Here is a 14,161-nt window from a genome sequence, read left to right on the forward strand (position 1 = left end):
AAGACTCTAGTTATATACAGAGCTGTACGTGGGAAATAAATATTTATTTGGCATTTTCATTTAACTTGGAATATTTGTCATTCTAGATATCAAATCATCTTGATGTTTCTGTAGACTTACTGAAGATTGGCACGATATTTTCAGCATAGCCTGCTCCTTATTATATAATCCATTGTTTCCTGTAATACTTAAAGCTCTTACTCAAAAGAAAAAAAAATGTCAAGTTCCAGGAAAGTATGAAAATGCTAATACATCACCGTGAATAAATAATAGGTATTTTAAAAACCACAGTATATGTTGCTGTGGTGAACAGCATGGTTTATTATAATTGAATTAGGAAGAGGATATGGGCTTCAGAAAAGAATTTGATTATGAAATTGGATACATACTGTGCCAGGTCGGGGATAAGGAATTCTTCCATCATACTGCACCCAGCGATGGTCTGCACTTTCCTTATGAGCATATGGACCATTGAAAACTGCTCTGATGTCAGCCATGCTGTATACACAAACAGCTGAGCCTTTGAAGATGGAGCTGTAAAAAAGCAACATGATCCAATCATTCCCCATACAGCAGTCACTGTACATTTATTTATTGAGCACATATTATAACCAGGTGTGTGGACAAACTTGGGCAGCACATTCCATCCGATAGGTGCTGCAGATGAAATGTGTGGATGTCCTTAAGGAGCTTATAACCAAGTAATCCTGAAAAAGGTGTGACAACAGTTACATTACAGATAATTACAGTAACAAGCGAAGCAAGCACACAAATGGGTCCCCAGTACAGGGCTGTCTGGTAAGTTTTCAGAGAGTAGGTGGTGTCTACATTGACACCTGATGGATACATGGGAAATACCTAGAAAAACTGAAGGTCAGAAGGAAATATGCAGAAAAGAGTACCAAATTTATATACATGCTTTTGAATTTTATTTGAAGTTCTTACAGCATAATGCCTTCTAAAGAACTTATAAAAAAGTTACATTACCTATTTTTTTATAGAGGAACACTTTAGGTATATAAATAATAAATATCTCGTTTAGTTTTTTTTTTTAAGATTTTATTTATTTATTTGACAGAGAGAGACAGCAAGAGCAGGAACACAAGCAGGGGGAGTGGGAGAGGGAGAAGCAGGCTTCCCCGCTGAGCAGGGAGCCCGATGCGGGGCTCCATCCCAGGACCCCGGGATCACGACCTAAGCTGAAGGCAGACGCCTAACAACTGAGCCACCCAGGCACCCCTCATTTAGGTTTTCTTAAAGTGAGTGAATGTCCATAAACATTGACTATTAATAATTTCCTCATTCAATTTTTATTAACTCGAAAAAAATGTTGAAATTCTTTTGTGCTTCTCCCCAAATTTTCGAATTTCTTCTTGAATTTATGTATGTAACCTATGTGATACTTAAAATTAATCTTAATTGCACAGGACTGGAGGACACATAATCAAGAAGCAGAAAAGCTCCATGGGAATTTCACAAGTTTTTGCAAATTAGTGGTGAAAACTGTTAACACTATCATCAGATGTTTCATTTTTTTTTAATTTCTGGAAAATAAAAGACATTTTCTCTGCATCTAAAATTTTCAGTGATTTCTGTTCATAAAAACGAGATCACCCTTTATGATCTAAGAGACATATCATCTCAGTACTACACAAGTGAGCCAAGGATTCTCTAGTATGGGAAACTGAACCATTAATATTCTTGGAATGAGGGGAGCCTGGGTGGCACAGTCAGTTGGGTCTGCCTTAGGCTCAAGTCATGGTCCCGGAGTCCCAGAGTCCCAGGATCCAGCCCCGCATTGAGCTCCCTGCTCAGCGGGGAATCTGCTTCTCACCCTGCTCTCCTGCTCTCTCTCACTTTCTCTCCTTCTCAAATACATAAATAAAATCTTAAAAAAATATAATCTTGGAATGACATTAATGGGAGGCTGATGACAAACAGGCAGCTGGAAGAAAACTCTGCTAAGAAGGGAGGTGATGCTCCCATAAAGATCACATCCTCTGCCTAGGATATTTTAAAGGAATGATACATCACGCTTTACGGTGTTTCTATTGCTGCAGATTAATTACATCTTCTAAATGGACAACGGATGTGACACTGCTTCCCAGTATTACCTCAGTCCTCAGGGTGGCATTAAAAATAGAATAATAAAGTACACCAAGAACAAAGAGTTGACTTGTAACTTCACACTCTGGGTGGGCAGAGTACTTGGTAGGAGAAAAAAACATAACTATTTTGGGGCTGTATTTCCCTGGCACATGTCTATGCCTTGTGTTGGAACACACAGTGACTTCAAAGACAGTTCTGTGAATGGAAAGATGCCAAGAGAACTAGCTCTGAGATACTTAACTTGAGTAACTACAGGCACTCGCTTTTCTTGCATCTTTTTAGTTAAGATATAAATTAGCCAAAAAAATGGGGTCCAAATAGCAGCATTCTTAGGGAATCTTCTTTATTTTCACTGTAAATATTCACATTCTCTATCTTACAATGAACCAAGGAGCATTTTGTTTTCTGATATCGTCCGAACCACACTATTGGTACAAGGTGTAAGGTGAACTGAATGAAGGTAATTCCACATAAAACAAATTATAATTTGCCTACAGACTACTTTAATAATTTATTCAAAAGGAGGCAGTAAGATCATTTCTCTAATACCAATACTGCCAATTCTTCCAATACTAATATCAATATAAACAACGGTGATAGCAGAGCTGTGGAAAAAGTAAAAAAAGTAGTTCAAAGAAGGTGTTGCAGGGAGTAATATGTAACAGGAATAAAGCTGTCCCATGTTCAAATGTAAGTCTCTGAATTAAATGAAATTAATATTAGATAAAATTATGTAAGGTCCATATATTCTTTGAGAAAGCTTCATAGATGATAGGACAACTTTTAAGGAAGTCACGGAGTCTCGGTGACAAGTACAGGACAGTATTACACAGAATGAAGACAAAAACACAGGGGGGAAAATTAAGAAAACACCTTTGATTCTAGTCCCATTTTTACTACAACTTGGCCCATCTTCTTGGTGCAAGTCATACAAACCTCCTTTGCCTAAGTTAGCAGAGCAATAATGACATGCTGGTAACAGCCCAACTCCTATCTTTGTAGGGTAACGGAAGGGTATCTAAGATTGTACATGATGACACTTTAGAAGTCAAGAGTGTCGCATCTTATGACTGCAACCTAAGCAATGACTAAGGCATGTATTTCTTTCATACTACTTCTTTGTCATGCAGCTTAACCTATTTATTATGGTGAGTATATGCACACACCTTTGCATCCTGTAACTTTAGTCTGGGAATTTAACTCACAGAAGTACTTGCTTACTTGCTCACACAGAGAAACAGCCATATGTACAAGGTTAGTCGCTGAAGCGTTATGCGTACCACGGAAGACCTGGAAACAATGGAGATGTCTATGTATAGGAAACTGGCTAAATGAATTGTGGTAATTGATATAAGAGTACTCTGCTGGCATAAAAAGAACAAAGGACATTTTATGTCTTGATATTAAAAGAGTTCTAGGAAACACTATGTGAAAAAATAAAATGAAAAACGGGTATTTTTTTTTTTCACACAAAAGGAAGGGACCAAAAACATTTATTTCTTCTATAGAAGAATTACAAGCGTTGTTTTTGTTTTGTTTTGTTTTGTTTTTTAACTTACCTGGTTGTGGTAAAGACTCCATAGACTACAGGATTTCTTTCATCTCTTGTGGGGAGTAAGTAAATATCCTCTATTAATGGGAAAAAAAATAACAATTCAATATATTTTTATATTTCAGTATTACCTACTTGCCTTTTCTTTAAGAAACACAGTATTTCTGAGACTCTAATAGTATATAAAATTAACAATGAAAGTCATTACATTATGACATAAGAAATTAAGGGTAAAAGACTGGTTTTCTCACTAGTCATGTGACACTGAACTGGATATCTAACCTTTTAGGTGTCTACTTCAATCTGTAAATAGGATGATTCGCTTCATAATCTCCATGACTATTCCCAGTCAGAGGTATGTGATTCCTTACAGAATAGAAATTAAAAACACAGGGTGTTTTTACCTCCCAATGTAAAAAAATCTTGTCCTGTAATTGTGTCAACTTACTAATAATTCAATTATCTATTTGCTAACAATATAAAAATAGCTACACAATTAATTACTTGTGCAGTATTACTTGTGTAACTTGCTCAGTATTTTGTAACTACTTGAGCAGTATTGATACCAAAGTATGTGTAAATAATATTCATTAAAAGATTATTTAAGATGTGAGCATGCTTATATACAACATGAGGAATCACCCATGAATATTGAATATATACTTTAAATACTGTATGGCAAAATCGTTCAATGATAAAATCATTTTTACACTGTAAGGCAAAAAAAAATTCAAAAATAAGATTTGATGATGCTAACTTTATATTTAACTGAAAAAATTCCTTCTAGAATTAGCTTTGAGGGGGTAAAGAGGGGAAATGAAAGAGAATAATCCATCTAACACTTTTCTGAGTATTCTTTTTCTTAACAAGTCGGAGGGAGCGAGTTCACCCAATCTCTCGTGCTCTCCAGCAGAGGGCAGTCTCAGAATAAAGAACCCAAGTACTTGCTACTTCTAGACTGTTAACACATGTTTAGAGTTAATTTCTAATTTGCATACTTTGTTTAGAATTTGGGAGACATTTTTTGAAAGATAATTGTCAAATTATTGGAAATTTATTATAATGGATAAGACACTGTCATATAAAATTCATATTCACTTTTTACATCAGTTAGACACATTGTTGCACATGATTTGGCTTACGTTAATTTTGTTTCAATAATTAAAACAATGGTAAAACTTAAAAAAAGTAAAAGGCCACATGGAGAGTGGATGGGTTCTTGCTAGTAGCTTTTGGTCTCTTGCTGCAGCTTTGTTTCCTCATAACTATGAGGATGCTTACAAAGAGAGGAATTGCTTCGTTACAATATGCTCTGAAACCTAGAGCACCTCCATGTTCTTTGTGTGTGTGAATTAGTAATAATACTACTGCAAGCTGTCCTTGGTTATATTGGGGGCTAAAATAAAACAAATGCTGAATTTATTAGGCAGTAAGTAATTTTTAAGAAAAAAAGGAGCATGTGACTTACGAAGCTCATCAAAATGAGTATCTGCCCCATCATTTCCGGGAATGGAGCAAATCAATCTGGCTTTAAGAAAAGTCGTCCATTTGTTTATCAGGCTGCGTTGTCCTCCTACATCATTCTGGAAAAAGAAAAAAAAAAGGAAAATAACAAAGATACAGATTTAACGTAATTGTTTACAAAGACAGGAAACCTACATGTTTAAGGCCTTGAACTTTCAAATAAGGGAAAAGGCAGTTTGGTCCCTTAAGATTACATGCTTTTCTAATGGTTGAATGAATGCAATGTCTACAACATGGCTCTACTGAATGAGTAGATGCAGGCAGCGCTATCCAGTAAATGAGTGAGGCCTGGAATCAAATCTCACCTCTGCCACTTTTTGCTCCATGGCCTATAAAAGGCTATTTAACTCTCCAAGTCCCTGTTTCCTCGTTGAAAAAAATATGATTAATGCCTTGAAAGTGATTATTTTGCTAATTAAATGGAAAAATTTGTGTACAGTGCTTAGCACGGGGCAGACAACTTACGTTCAATAAATACTAGCACTGTCTTGTATATTATACACATGATGAAGATCGTGATTTACAGCCTTTAGAAATACGCTATAGACTTAAAAAACAGTCTTTTTCCAAAATCAGTGCCCTACTAATTAGGCAATAAGGCAACATAAACATAGATATAAAACCAATCTTGTTTTAAATGCTAATTGATGTTTTTCCATACTTTATTTGACTCTGAAATATTTTACTAAAATGTTCTTTAGACACTTACCAAACACAGGCATTTAAATCAATTCAGTAAAATAAATTCAAAAACTCACCATAAAAAGATCTGTTTCTTATTTTTAATTTAATATGTCCCTGTGAACACTAAATTCATACAATTTGTTATCTGACTGGACTAGATCAGCTATGTTTTAATAAGTAAGATGAGATTGTTTCATGGCATAAATACTGTAAGTACTTAAACCAAAGTTTCAAAAATTACTTTTGGAGTCACTATTTCCATTAATGTGCTTACATCTAAATGTAAATTATATGAAAATGCTTATCCTTCGTGCAATCTATGTTTTATAAAATTAATAAAGAGTTCACTATCAAATACTAACTCTGAATATTTAGGAACTGTATTCCCTGTGCTTCTTTTATCTCTGAAAATTAAATGAAATTAGAGAAAAGTATCTAAATGACTCCTCCAAAGAGGAGAATTCAAAGTCGGAGAAATAGCTGCTATTCTTCAAGAAAGGGGGGAGAAAGGAAGGGAAGGGGATGCAAGACAGAGATCCCTTTGAGTATTATCTTGGGTGATATGGAAACCCAAATTCCAGATGATATAATCTTAGTAACAGAGCAAAATCTCAGAAGGCTATAGATTTGTAGGAGAGCTCAGAAGGCAACGAGGTCCCTGAGACCAGGGACTGGAGCCATCTTATAGCCTTAGCACCTAGCACCAGGGGAGCACCAGGGCACCCAGAGTGATGAATCCCATTTTATTTTGCTTTGCTTAAAGATTTATTTATTTATTTGAGAGACAGAGAGAGAGCATTGAGAGGAGGGACAGAGGGAGAGGGAGAGAGAGAGTCTCAAGCAGACTCCCCACTGAGCACGGACCCAGATGCAGGGTTCGATGCCACGACACTGAGATCATGACCTGAGTCAAATTCAAGAGTCGGACGCTTAACCAACTGAGCCACGCAGGCGCCAGTGAATCCCATTTTATATACCCCTCTGCTAAACACCAGAATACTTTTCAGTAATAGCTCTGTATATATAAGTAATCATTTTTATTTTCTTGATTTGTTCTTTAGGTTTATAACAATGTAAAAAGAAAAATGTTGAAATTTAAAGACATTTAAATTCAATAAAATATTTCATATATGATTCACTTGAACAAAATATCGCACCTCACAGTTTGCACTACGTCTCGCTGTTTTAAATTTTAAATGATCCAAATCAGTGAATCAGTGTGCACTTAGTCTTGGAACACATGTGTAACTGAGTTCATGTGTGCTGGCAGATACAGAATATAAACTTCATGATAAGTACAGCAATTGTTTGGAAACTGGACCAACAGAAGACCTTTCTGGCAATAGTATTTTGACACTGATACTGTTTAGAATTGCTGACACATGGTGATAATACAAAGCAAAAAAACATTTAGTTGATTTTCTCATAATTTTTCATTCTTCCCAGAAAATGCACTCCCTATTCCTTTCATCCAACACCTACTGTATGTATGTCACTAATGCCCTGCTTATCAGGTGTTTAATAAGTAAATGTTTGATTATTAGTAGCTAAAAATACAAGATAAAATTGATAAATGTTCTTTGAAAGTATACCTCAATGCCGAAGAATTTAAGTCTCCTCTGAAATGTCCTTGTAGTGGAAAAAATGAGGACAGGCATTGCTGTAGAGTTAGATTCAATACGGTTCTTAAAATGAGAGGTGAGTTCAGACATGCAGAGATTGGAATACTCAGGAAATATCCTAGGTGCTAGAAATTAGAGGGAAAGGGCAATAGGTGGAACACTTCAGAACATGTATGGAGAACCAGGACAAATTTGGTTTAGATGAAGACTGAGATAAATGAAAATAGTGGAGGAAAATGTTATAAATTTGAGTACAATCCAGGAAGGCTTTAATACCAGACCAAAGCATTTATATGTCATTTAGTAATATGTTATTTAGTACAAAGAATTACTACAAAAACGTGAAAGAAAATGAATACATGATATCTTTCATATACTAACTCTCTAGAAACAAACGTGTTTATACTTGCTACAGAATTTATGTTTTGTATATGGTGCTTCTATAGTTGCAGTATCATTGCTCAATAATAAAAATAATATTTCAGCTAGCTATTGGATGATTAATGATGGCTGCAGCTGTGAAGACAGATTTATCTAGACATGACCTTTATTTTTACCACTAACATCCTCAGACCATTCAATAAATATAAATCCAGATGTTAATATGAATAGGCAAAAACACGGATACTTCCTTCTATTAATGATGAATTCTGTGCTAATGTTTAGTAGGATTCCAGTGAGAAAATATGTTATCTGGAATCACTCAGAAAGAAAGAGATTTTTAAATAAATTAAAAAAATAAAAATTAAGATATCTTCTCATCTTTCTCATGAACCCTGATTTATATCTTTTTAAATTCACATATGTGTTCTTTTATATTTTTATGATAGCAGAGCCTACTTGTACTAAGCCAAGCTCTAGTTAAAACCTTTCAATCTTAATGCACTCTTACATATTTATAATATTTAAAATTTTTCATTGCCCATATTCACATATTTTGAGTCAGCAATGAATACTAAAAATATTGTTAATTCAACATACGTGAGGAAATACATCAGCTATTGTGAATTTAATGCCAGGTACTATGTTTGGTTTACTGCTTTACTCCTAGCAGTGTAGGTGCTTAAATTATTTTGTGAATTGAATAAACAGATATATCAAATATTTGCTCCACGACATTCCTTTAACAGGTGTATACAACACTACTTCATAAAAATTAGCAATCACATTCCCTTTTAAACATTTTATGAGAAAAAATAACAATAAATGTCCCTTTTCAAACAGCATCCCCCTTTCTATTTGTGATTATCATCCATATTCAAGACAAACCATGAAACAATTCTAACTATTCTACTAGGTTCAAATTTGTTGGACAGGAAAGGGACTTACATTGTAGCCTGCATAATACATATATTTTAACCTGACAAATGGAAATTACAATCTTTTGAACAAAAGAATCCTTAAACGTTCTTGCGAATCCATCGAGCAGCCTTTCCTGGACCCTCAAGGAATCAAAAGATAAACAAGCAAAAAAACCCAAAATCCAGGTCAAAGATGAAAGCCATCTACTGTCAGCAGGGAAACAAGTATAATTTCTGGGATAATGGTTCTCAGGGCTAGATTATAAGCATTTAATGACTGGATAGTAACTCTTACAGACATCCAGAAGCATGACCTGGCATGGCAAAGTTCAATTCACAAGAAGTTGTATTTCTCCTGTAGGTAAGTGTCAGTTGACTGACTGTTGACCGGCTCTCAGTCCCTGGATTTGTTTGCAAATCCACAAAATCCCCCCTGAGAACTTTAAGCCCAGAGGAGGGCTGAAAGGGAGATAACCACACTAGTACTAAATTGTCACCTCCTTGCTTATTTTTGTGAAGTTCTAAAGAACACAACTATCTCACTAACACAATAGATTTATTATTGAGATGTCACAATCAGCAGCTTTTAGTCACCAGTCACTTCTATGCCTCCACTCTATCACAGCTTCTTTGTGGTCAGATTGCCAAAAGCCTTGACATTCTCTACACAAAGAAGCAGATGAAAGTAACAAAGAAATTAAATGTAAACAAGCGAGACTGCGTGGGTTCCATCTGGGTGGTGAACGCACAGGGTGACCGTTTCCTTATTCTCTGTAGCTTTGTATATGTTTGTGATAGTTCTTTTTTTTTTTAATTTTTTTATTGTTATGTTGTTTGTGATAGTTCTTAATTTTAAAAACAGAAAAGACAAAAGATGAAACAAAGCACAATTTAGAATCTTTCAGCAGCTTTAAAATAAACTCTCTCTGAGTCAGGTGGTTGAGTGATGGCTGCATATTATGAAATACTATGATTTCCACTCAGTCTTCTAATGGGTAGATCAGTCGGAAGGCAGGTTAATGGGGATTCCATTTTGCTTCTACTGTCCCAGCAGATTCAAGTCCTTATAAATCTTACACAGACATGTAGAGTAGCTACAAACTGTCACACATGAACTTTTATTGAGTATGTCTTTTGACCTTTGGGTCACTATGCTGGACTCATCTGCTAAACACAATTTTATCTGTACACATCGTCCTCTTCGAGGATCTCTTAGCACTTTATAAATACAGTCCTTTTCACCTATATCTTGGGAAAGAGAAACTCTTGGAAAATATAAGAATTGACTTTCAGCTCCTATGCTCTTAATGCCTGAAGACTTTATAAATCAATAAATCACCAAGACATCTTTGAACATGTTGTATTCCACTGAAATACGGATTTAAGTTGAAAGACACCAGGCTCTTTGAATCAACAAGCACTGAAGAATGACGCATCTTAAGCACTTAGAAAAAAGAAAAAGAAAAAAAAAAGGTTTGACGCAGGAGTCAGATTGGTTCATAAATTCTTCTTTGCTTAAAATCAGTTCTTTTGCCTAATGCTCTTCTGCATCCTCATGCAGGCAAAAGAATGGAATTCCCTGAAACACTTTGAAAACTATCGTCTGTGCATCTTTTATGCACACTTCTCCCCAGTTCTAGCCATTAATGACACTTAACCTCAGAGATTTTAGTTTGAATTAATACAACCTACTTCTTTTGAAGTGTAATCTAAACACCACAATATTGTAAATCAATAAACATATTTTTTTTTCCATAACTGAAACTGAGGCAAACACACAGGCTTCTCATTGACCCTTTTTACACAGTCAGTATAAGATTAGGGCAATTTAATACTTTGGCATTTTCAATGTAATGCCTGTTGTATTTCAATACATCATTCATATTCTTTATCTGATCTGTCATTTATGGTAACAGCTGTCCCTTGTGGGTTTTAAACAGTCTCGTGCTGAGATATGCCTCTGAATCGCTGAAGACCCATTACACCAGGAAATGCTGGAGATAGGACCCCAGCAACTGACCTTTCAGAGCAACTGTCCAACGTACTTCTCCCTGTGCTGCCTCAAGCTTCACACAGTTATTTCTAGGGATGGATTTTAGAATCTTTGTAAACTTAATACAGATGGTCTGTATGGGGCTGTGTAAGCAAATAAAAATGATAAGGATAATCCAAACAGAGAATGGCCTGTTTAGAAGCTGGAAACTATGATCATGATGTGATAGAAACAAAAAGTAAAATCTGGAATAAGAGGTTCCAAGAGCCTCACTAGGAAAGCATGCCATATACACCAAAATACAGTGTTATACTGAGAGCAAGAGCTTAAATGGGGACATTTTTAATACATTAAATAAACTAATGGAAGACAGTGAAGTTACATGGACTGAATCAAATGAGAGAACTATGTTGTACTTTCCATTTTAGCCTGGATCTTCCTTTGCAATGTGTTGTAACCACGTTTCATCTAACTGTTCCACTGAGATGAAAAAATAATAATAATAGTAATAAGGTTATGACCACTAAGAAATAAAAACAAAATAAGAAAATAAGGAGTCTTCTACTTCATCTACAAATAATCTTGAAATCCCTAATGGTAAAAGAAACAAAACTATACAAACTCAAACATCTCAGACAAAAAGGAGAGGAGAAGAACAAAATAAACAGAAAAACTTGTGTGGCAGGTGTTACACACAGTGATTTTTAAGGGATCTATTCTGAAGAGGCTTCCAAGACAACTAATATATATTTTTTTTTTCCTAAAAGGGACTCTCATGTTAGAGATAACTGTTTTCGATTTGCTATTGGAGAATCAAAATAGAGAACACGTTTTCCTAACTACTCCAAAAACTTGTAAAAATTATTAGAAACACAGGACCTGATAATACACTACACTAAAAAGTTCAGTTTCTAAGATTTAATAGGTTAAAATTAGGTAAATCTAGGCATGGTAAGCAGTTTTTTGTTTTTTCTTCTTTTTCTTTCAGGTAGGATCAGAGCTCAGCAAATTAAAAAAAAAAAAAAAGCTACAGCCAACAGTGTAAATCCTTGCTTAGGAATTTCGGACAGGAAAACAGATGGAAGTGAAGCAAAAGCACATCTGTAACTTGTGGCTCTAAATCTCTCATTTAGGTTGTAAGTGACACGTTGAAAGTAAGCAAAAAAAACCCACAACTGGGGGGAGATCAATAAACACGGAAGGTGTCATCGGCCTAAAAACACAAATCTTCAAAGGCAGTAATTGTCCAAATAGGACCATATATCAAGGTAGACAATGCAAGTGGAATCGAGGCAAAGGACTATTAATTAGACCCCCAGGCGAGTTATGTGAAAGGACCATCCAAACGGAATTCCTGGCATGGACCAAAGGAAATACTGCAAAACAAAAGGGAACTGGCACAACCTACAGCTGGAATCCAGAGGGGGCTAGCCTAAGGAGGCTAATGGACAATGCTTCCAAAAATGAATAGAATCCAAAAGTAATGGGAAACAGCCTTGAGGCGAAAAGTTGCAAGCCAGCCTCCCTGAAGTGACTGGTATTTCCACACTGTAACTTACAGGGTGGGTCTTGAAGGGACACACACACACACACACACACACACACACACACACACGTGCGGTAATAAACACCACACAGACATCAATAATAGCATCTGAAAGGACTATTCAGAAGGTTTATTTCAGGCTGTCTCACCTGTTCTTTCAGTTAGCATTCATTACCTCGCCATGGAGATCTGTGTAATTTACTATTTATGAGGGCAGCCTGGGGTGTGAGGTGCGCCATTTGGTGCTTGAAAATATTGACTGTACAACAGAATAAAGAATTATAAAGTCTGGCAAGGCTTTAGAAATCATCTAGGCTAAGCATCTTATTTTAAATATGAGAAAAATGGAGTAAGAAGTTTGACCGACAAGTAGGGATACCAATGAAAAATAATTCACGAGTAAATGTGCTCTGCCATATACAAAGATAAACATAACTGAGTGTGAAAGCGATTCTTTAGATGGAGGTACTTACTCTCCTGAGGCTGTTATTGAGCAATACTGTCCTATGAAATGATATGCTAATTCAGCTTCTTCACTACTTTTAGTGTCTCTCCCTGTCCACACCTCTTGTCTAAAGTTTGTATCGTTCAAATTGTTCACAAAATCTCCACCAGACATGTCTCCAAATTCTTTTGACTATGTCCAGAAATAAGATCCACCCTCCAAGTACAAATATTGCTAAAAATGAAGACAAAATAATAACCATCATTTCAAACATTAACACGAGTTAAGTATCATCTCTTCCCATTAACTTTTAGTAACTGACCTATTTCTAACCAGCCCCTGTCCCTAATACACACACATGACCACTCTTGCACTCCCAAGCACAGTTAGTTGATCTGGCTCCAAAAGTGTGAGTGTGTATGCATGATATGTTGTGTGTGTATGTGTGATTTTTGACATTTAATTTTCTGTTGTATGACAAGGAACTTATATTATTCACATGTCACTCTTCTACATTGTTGACTGCTTGAAAATAGAGACCCATCTAAGTCACTCTTATTTTCCAGTACCTTCCTCAGTATCTGCCACATCCAAATTCATATATCTCATTTAAATCTTTCATTTGCTTGGTAACATCGTCACGGGAGACAGGCACCCTCATTTCCTAAGTTAAGAAGCTGAGCTAGGGGGTGCCTGGGTGGCTCAGTTGGTTAAGCATCTGCCCTCTGCTCGGGTCATGATCCCAGGGTCCTGGGATCTAGCCCCGCATCAGGCTCCCTGGTCAGTGGGAAGTCTGCTTCTCCCTCTCCCTCCGTAGGTCCCCCTGCTTGTGCTCCCTGTGTGTCAAATAAATAAACAAAATCTTTTTTTTTTTAAAGATTTTATTTATTTATTTGAGAGAGCGAGAATGAGAGAGAGAGAGCACATGAGAGGGGGGAGGGTCAGAGGGAGAAGCAGACTCCCTGCTGAGCAGGGAGCCCGATGTGGGACTCGATCCCGGGACTCCAGGATCATGACCTGAGCCGAAGGCAGTCGCTTAACCAACTGAGCCACCCAGGCGCCCAATAAACAAAATCTTTAAAAAAAAGAAGCAGCTGAGCTAGAAAGGCGTAGGGCAGAGATGTAAGCCTAGATCTGCTTTCACATTGAATATTCCTATCATTTGAGCAAAAGTTATTGGTGATATCCTTACTGCCAAATCGAACACCTGATTTTTAATCATAATCTTATCTGACTTCCTTCTGGTGTGTGACATTACTAACAACTGTTTTCTTCTTGAAACAGCTTTTGTCCTTTGAGATGCCACTCTCATGCAGTTCCCCACCTATCAACCTCTTTCTTCTCAATTGCCTTTATAGTCATTTTCCTCTGTTTTTTTTTTCTTA

At 36.2% G+C, this 14,161-nt stretch overlaps 1 protein-coding gene across 1 annotated transcript in view; it reads right to left on the minus strand.

The window, feature by feature from the left end:
* SEMA3D (semaphorin 3D) overlaps positions 1-14,161 on the minus strand; it is a 121,822-nt gene that overhangs the window by 37,158 nt on the left and 70,503 nt on the right. Inside the window, exons 8-10 of the mRNA XM_028119411.1 lie at positions 5,130-5,244; positions 3,669-3,738; positions 390-534 (exon numbers count right to left, since the gene is read on the minus strand). Of these exons, the coding sequence (XP_027975212.1) occupies positions 390-534; positions 3,669-3,738; positions 5,130-5,244 (330 nt within the window). The remainder of the gene's footprint in view (positions 1-389; positions 535-3,668; positions 3,739-5,129; positions 5,245-14,161) is intronic.

The sequence above is a fragment of the Eumetopias jubatus genome, unplaced genomic scaffold (genome assembly GCF_037043125.1).
Source record: "Eumetopias jubatus isolate StellerSeaLion01/CBP00866 unplaced genomic scaffold, mEumJub1_p1.0 scaffold_14, whole genome shotgun sequence".
In the NCBI taxonomy this organism is placed as follows: domain Eukaryota; kingdom Metazoa; phylum Chordata; class Mammalia; order Carnivora; family Otariidae; genus Eumetopias; species Eumetopias jubatus.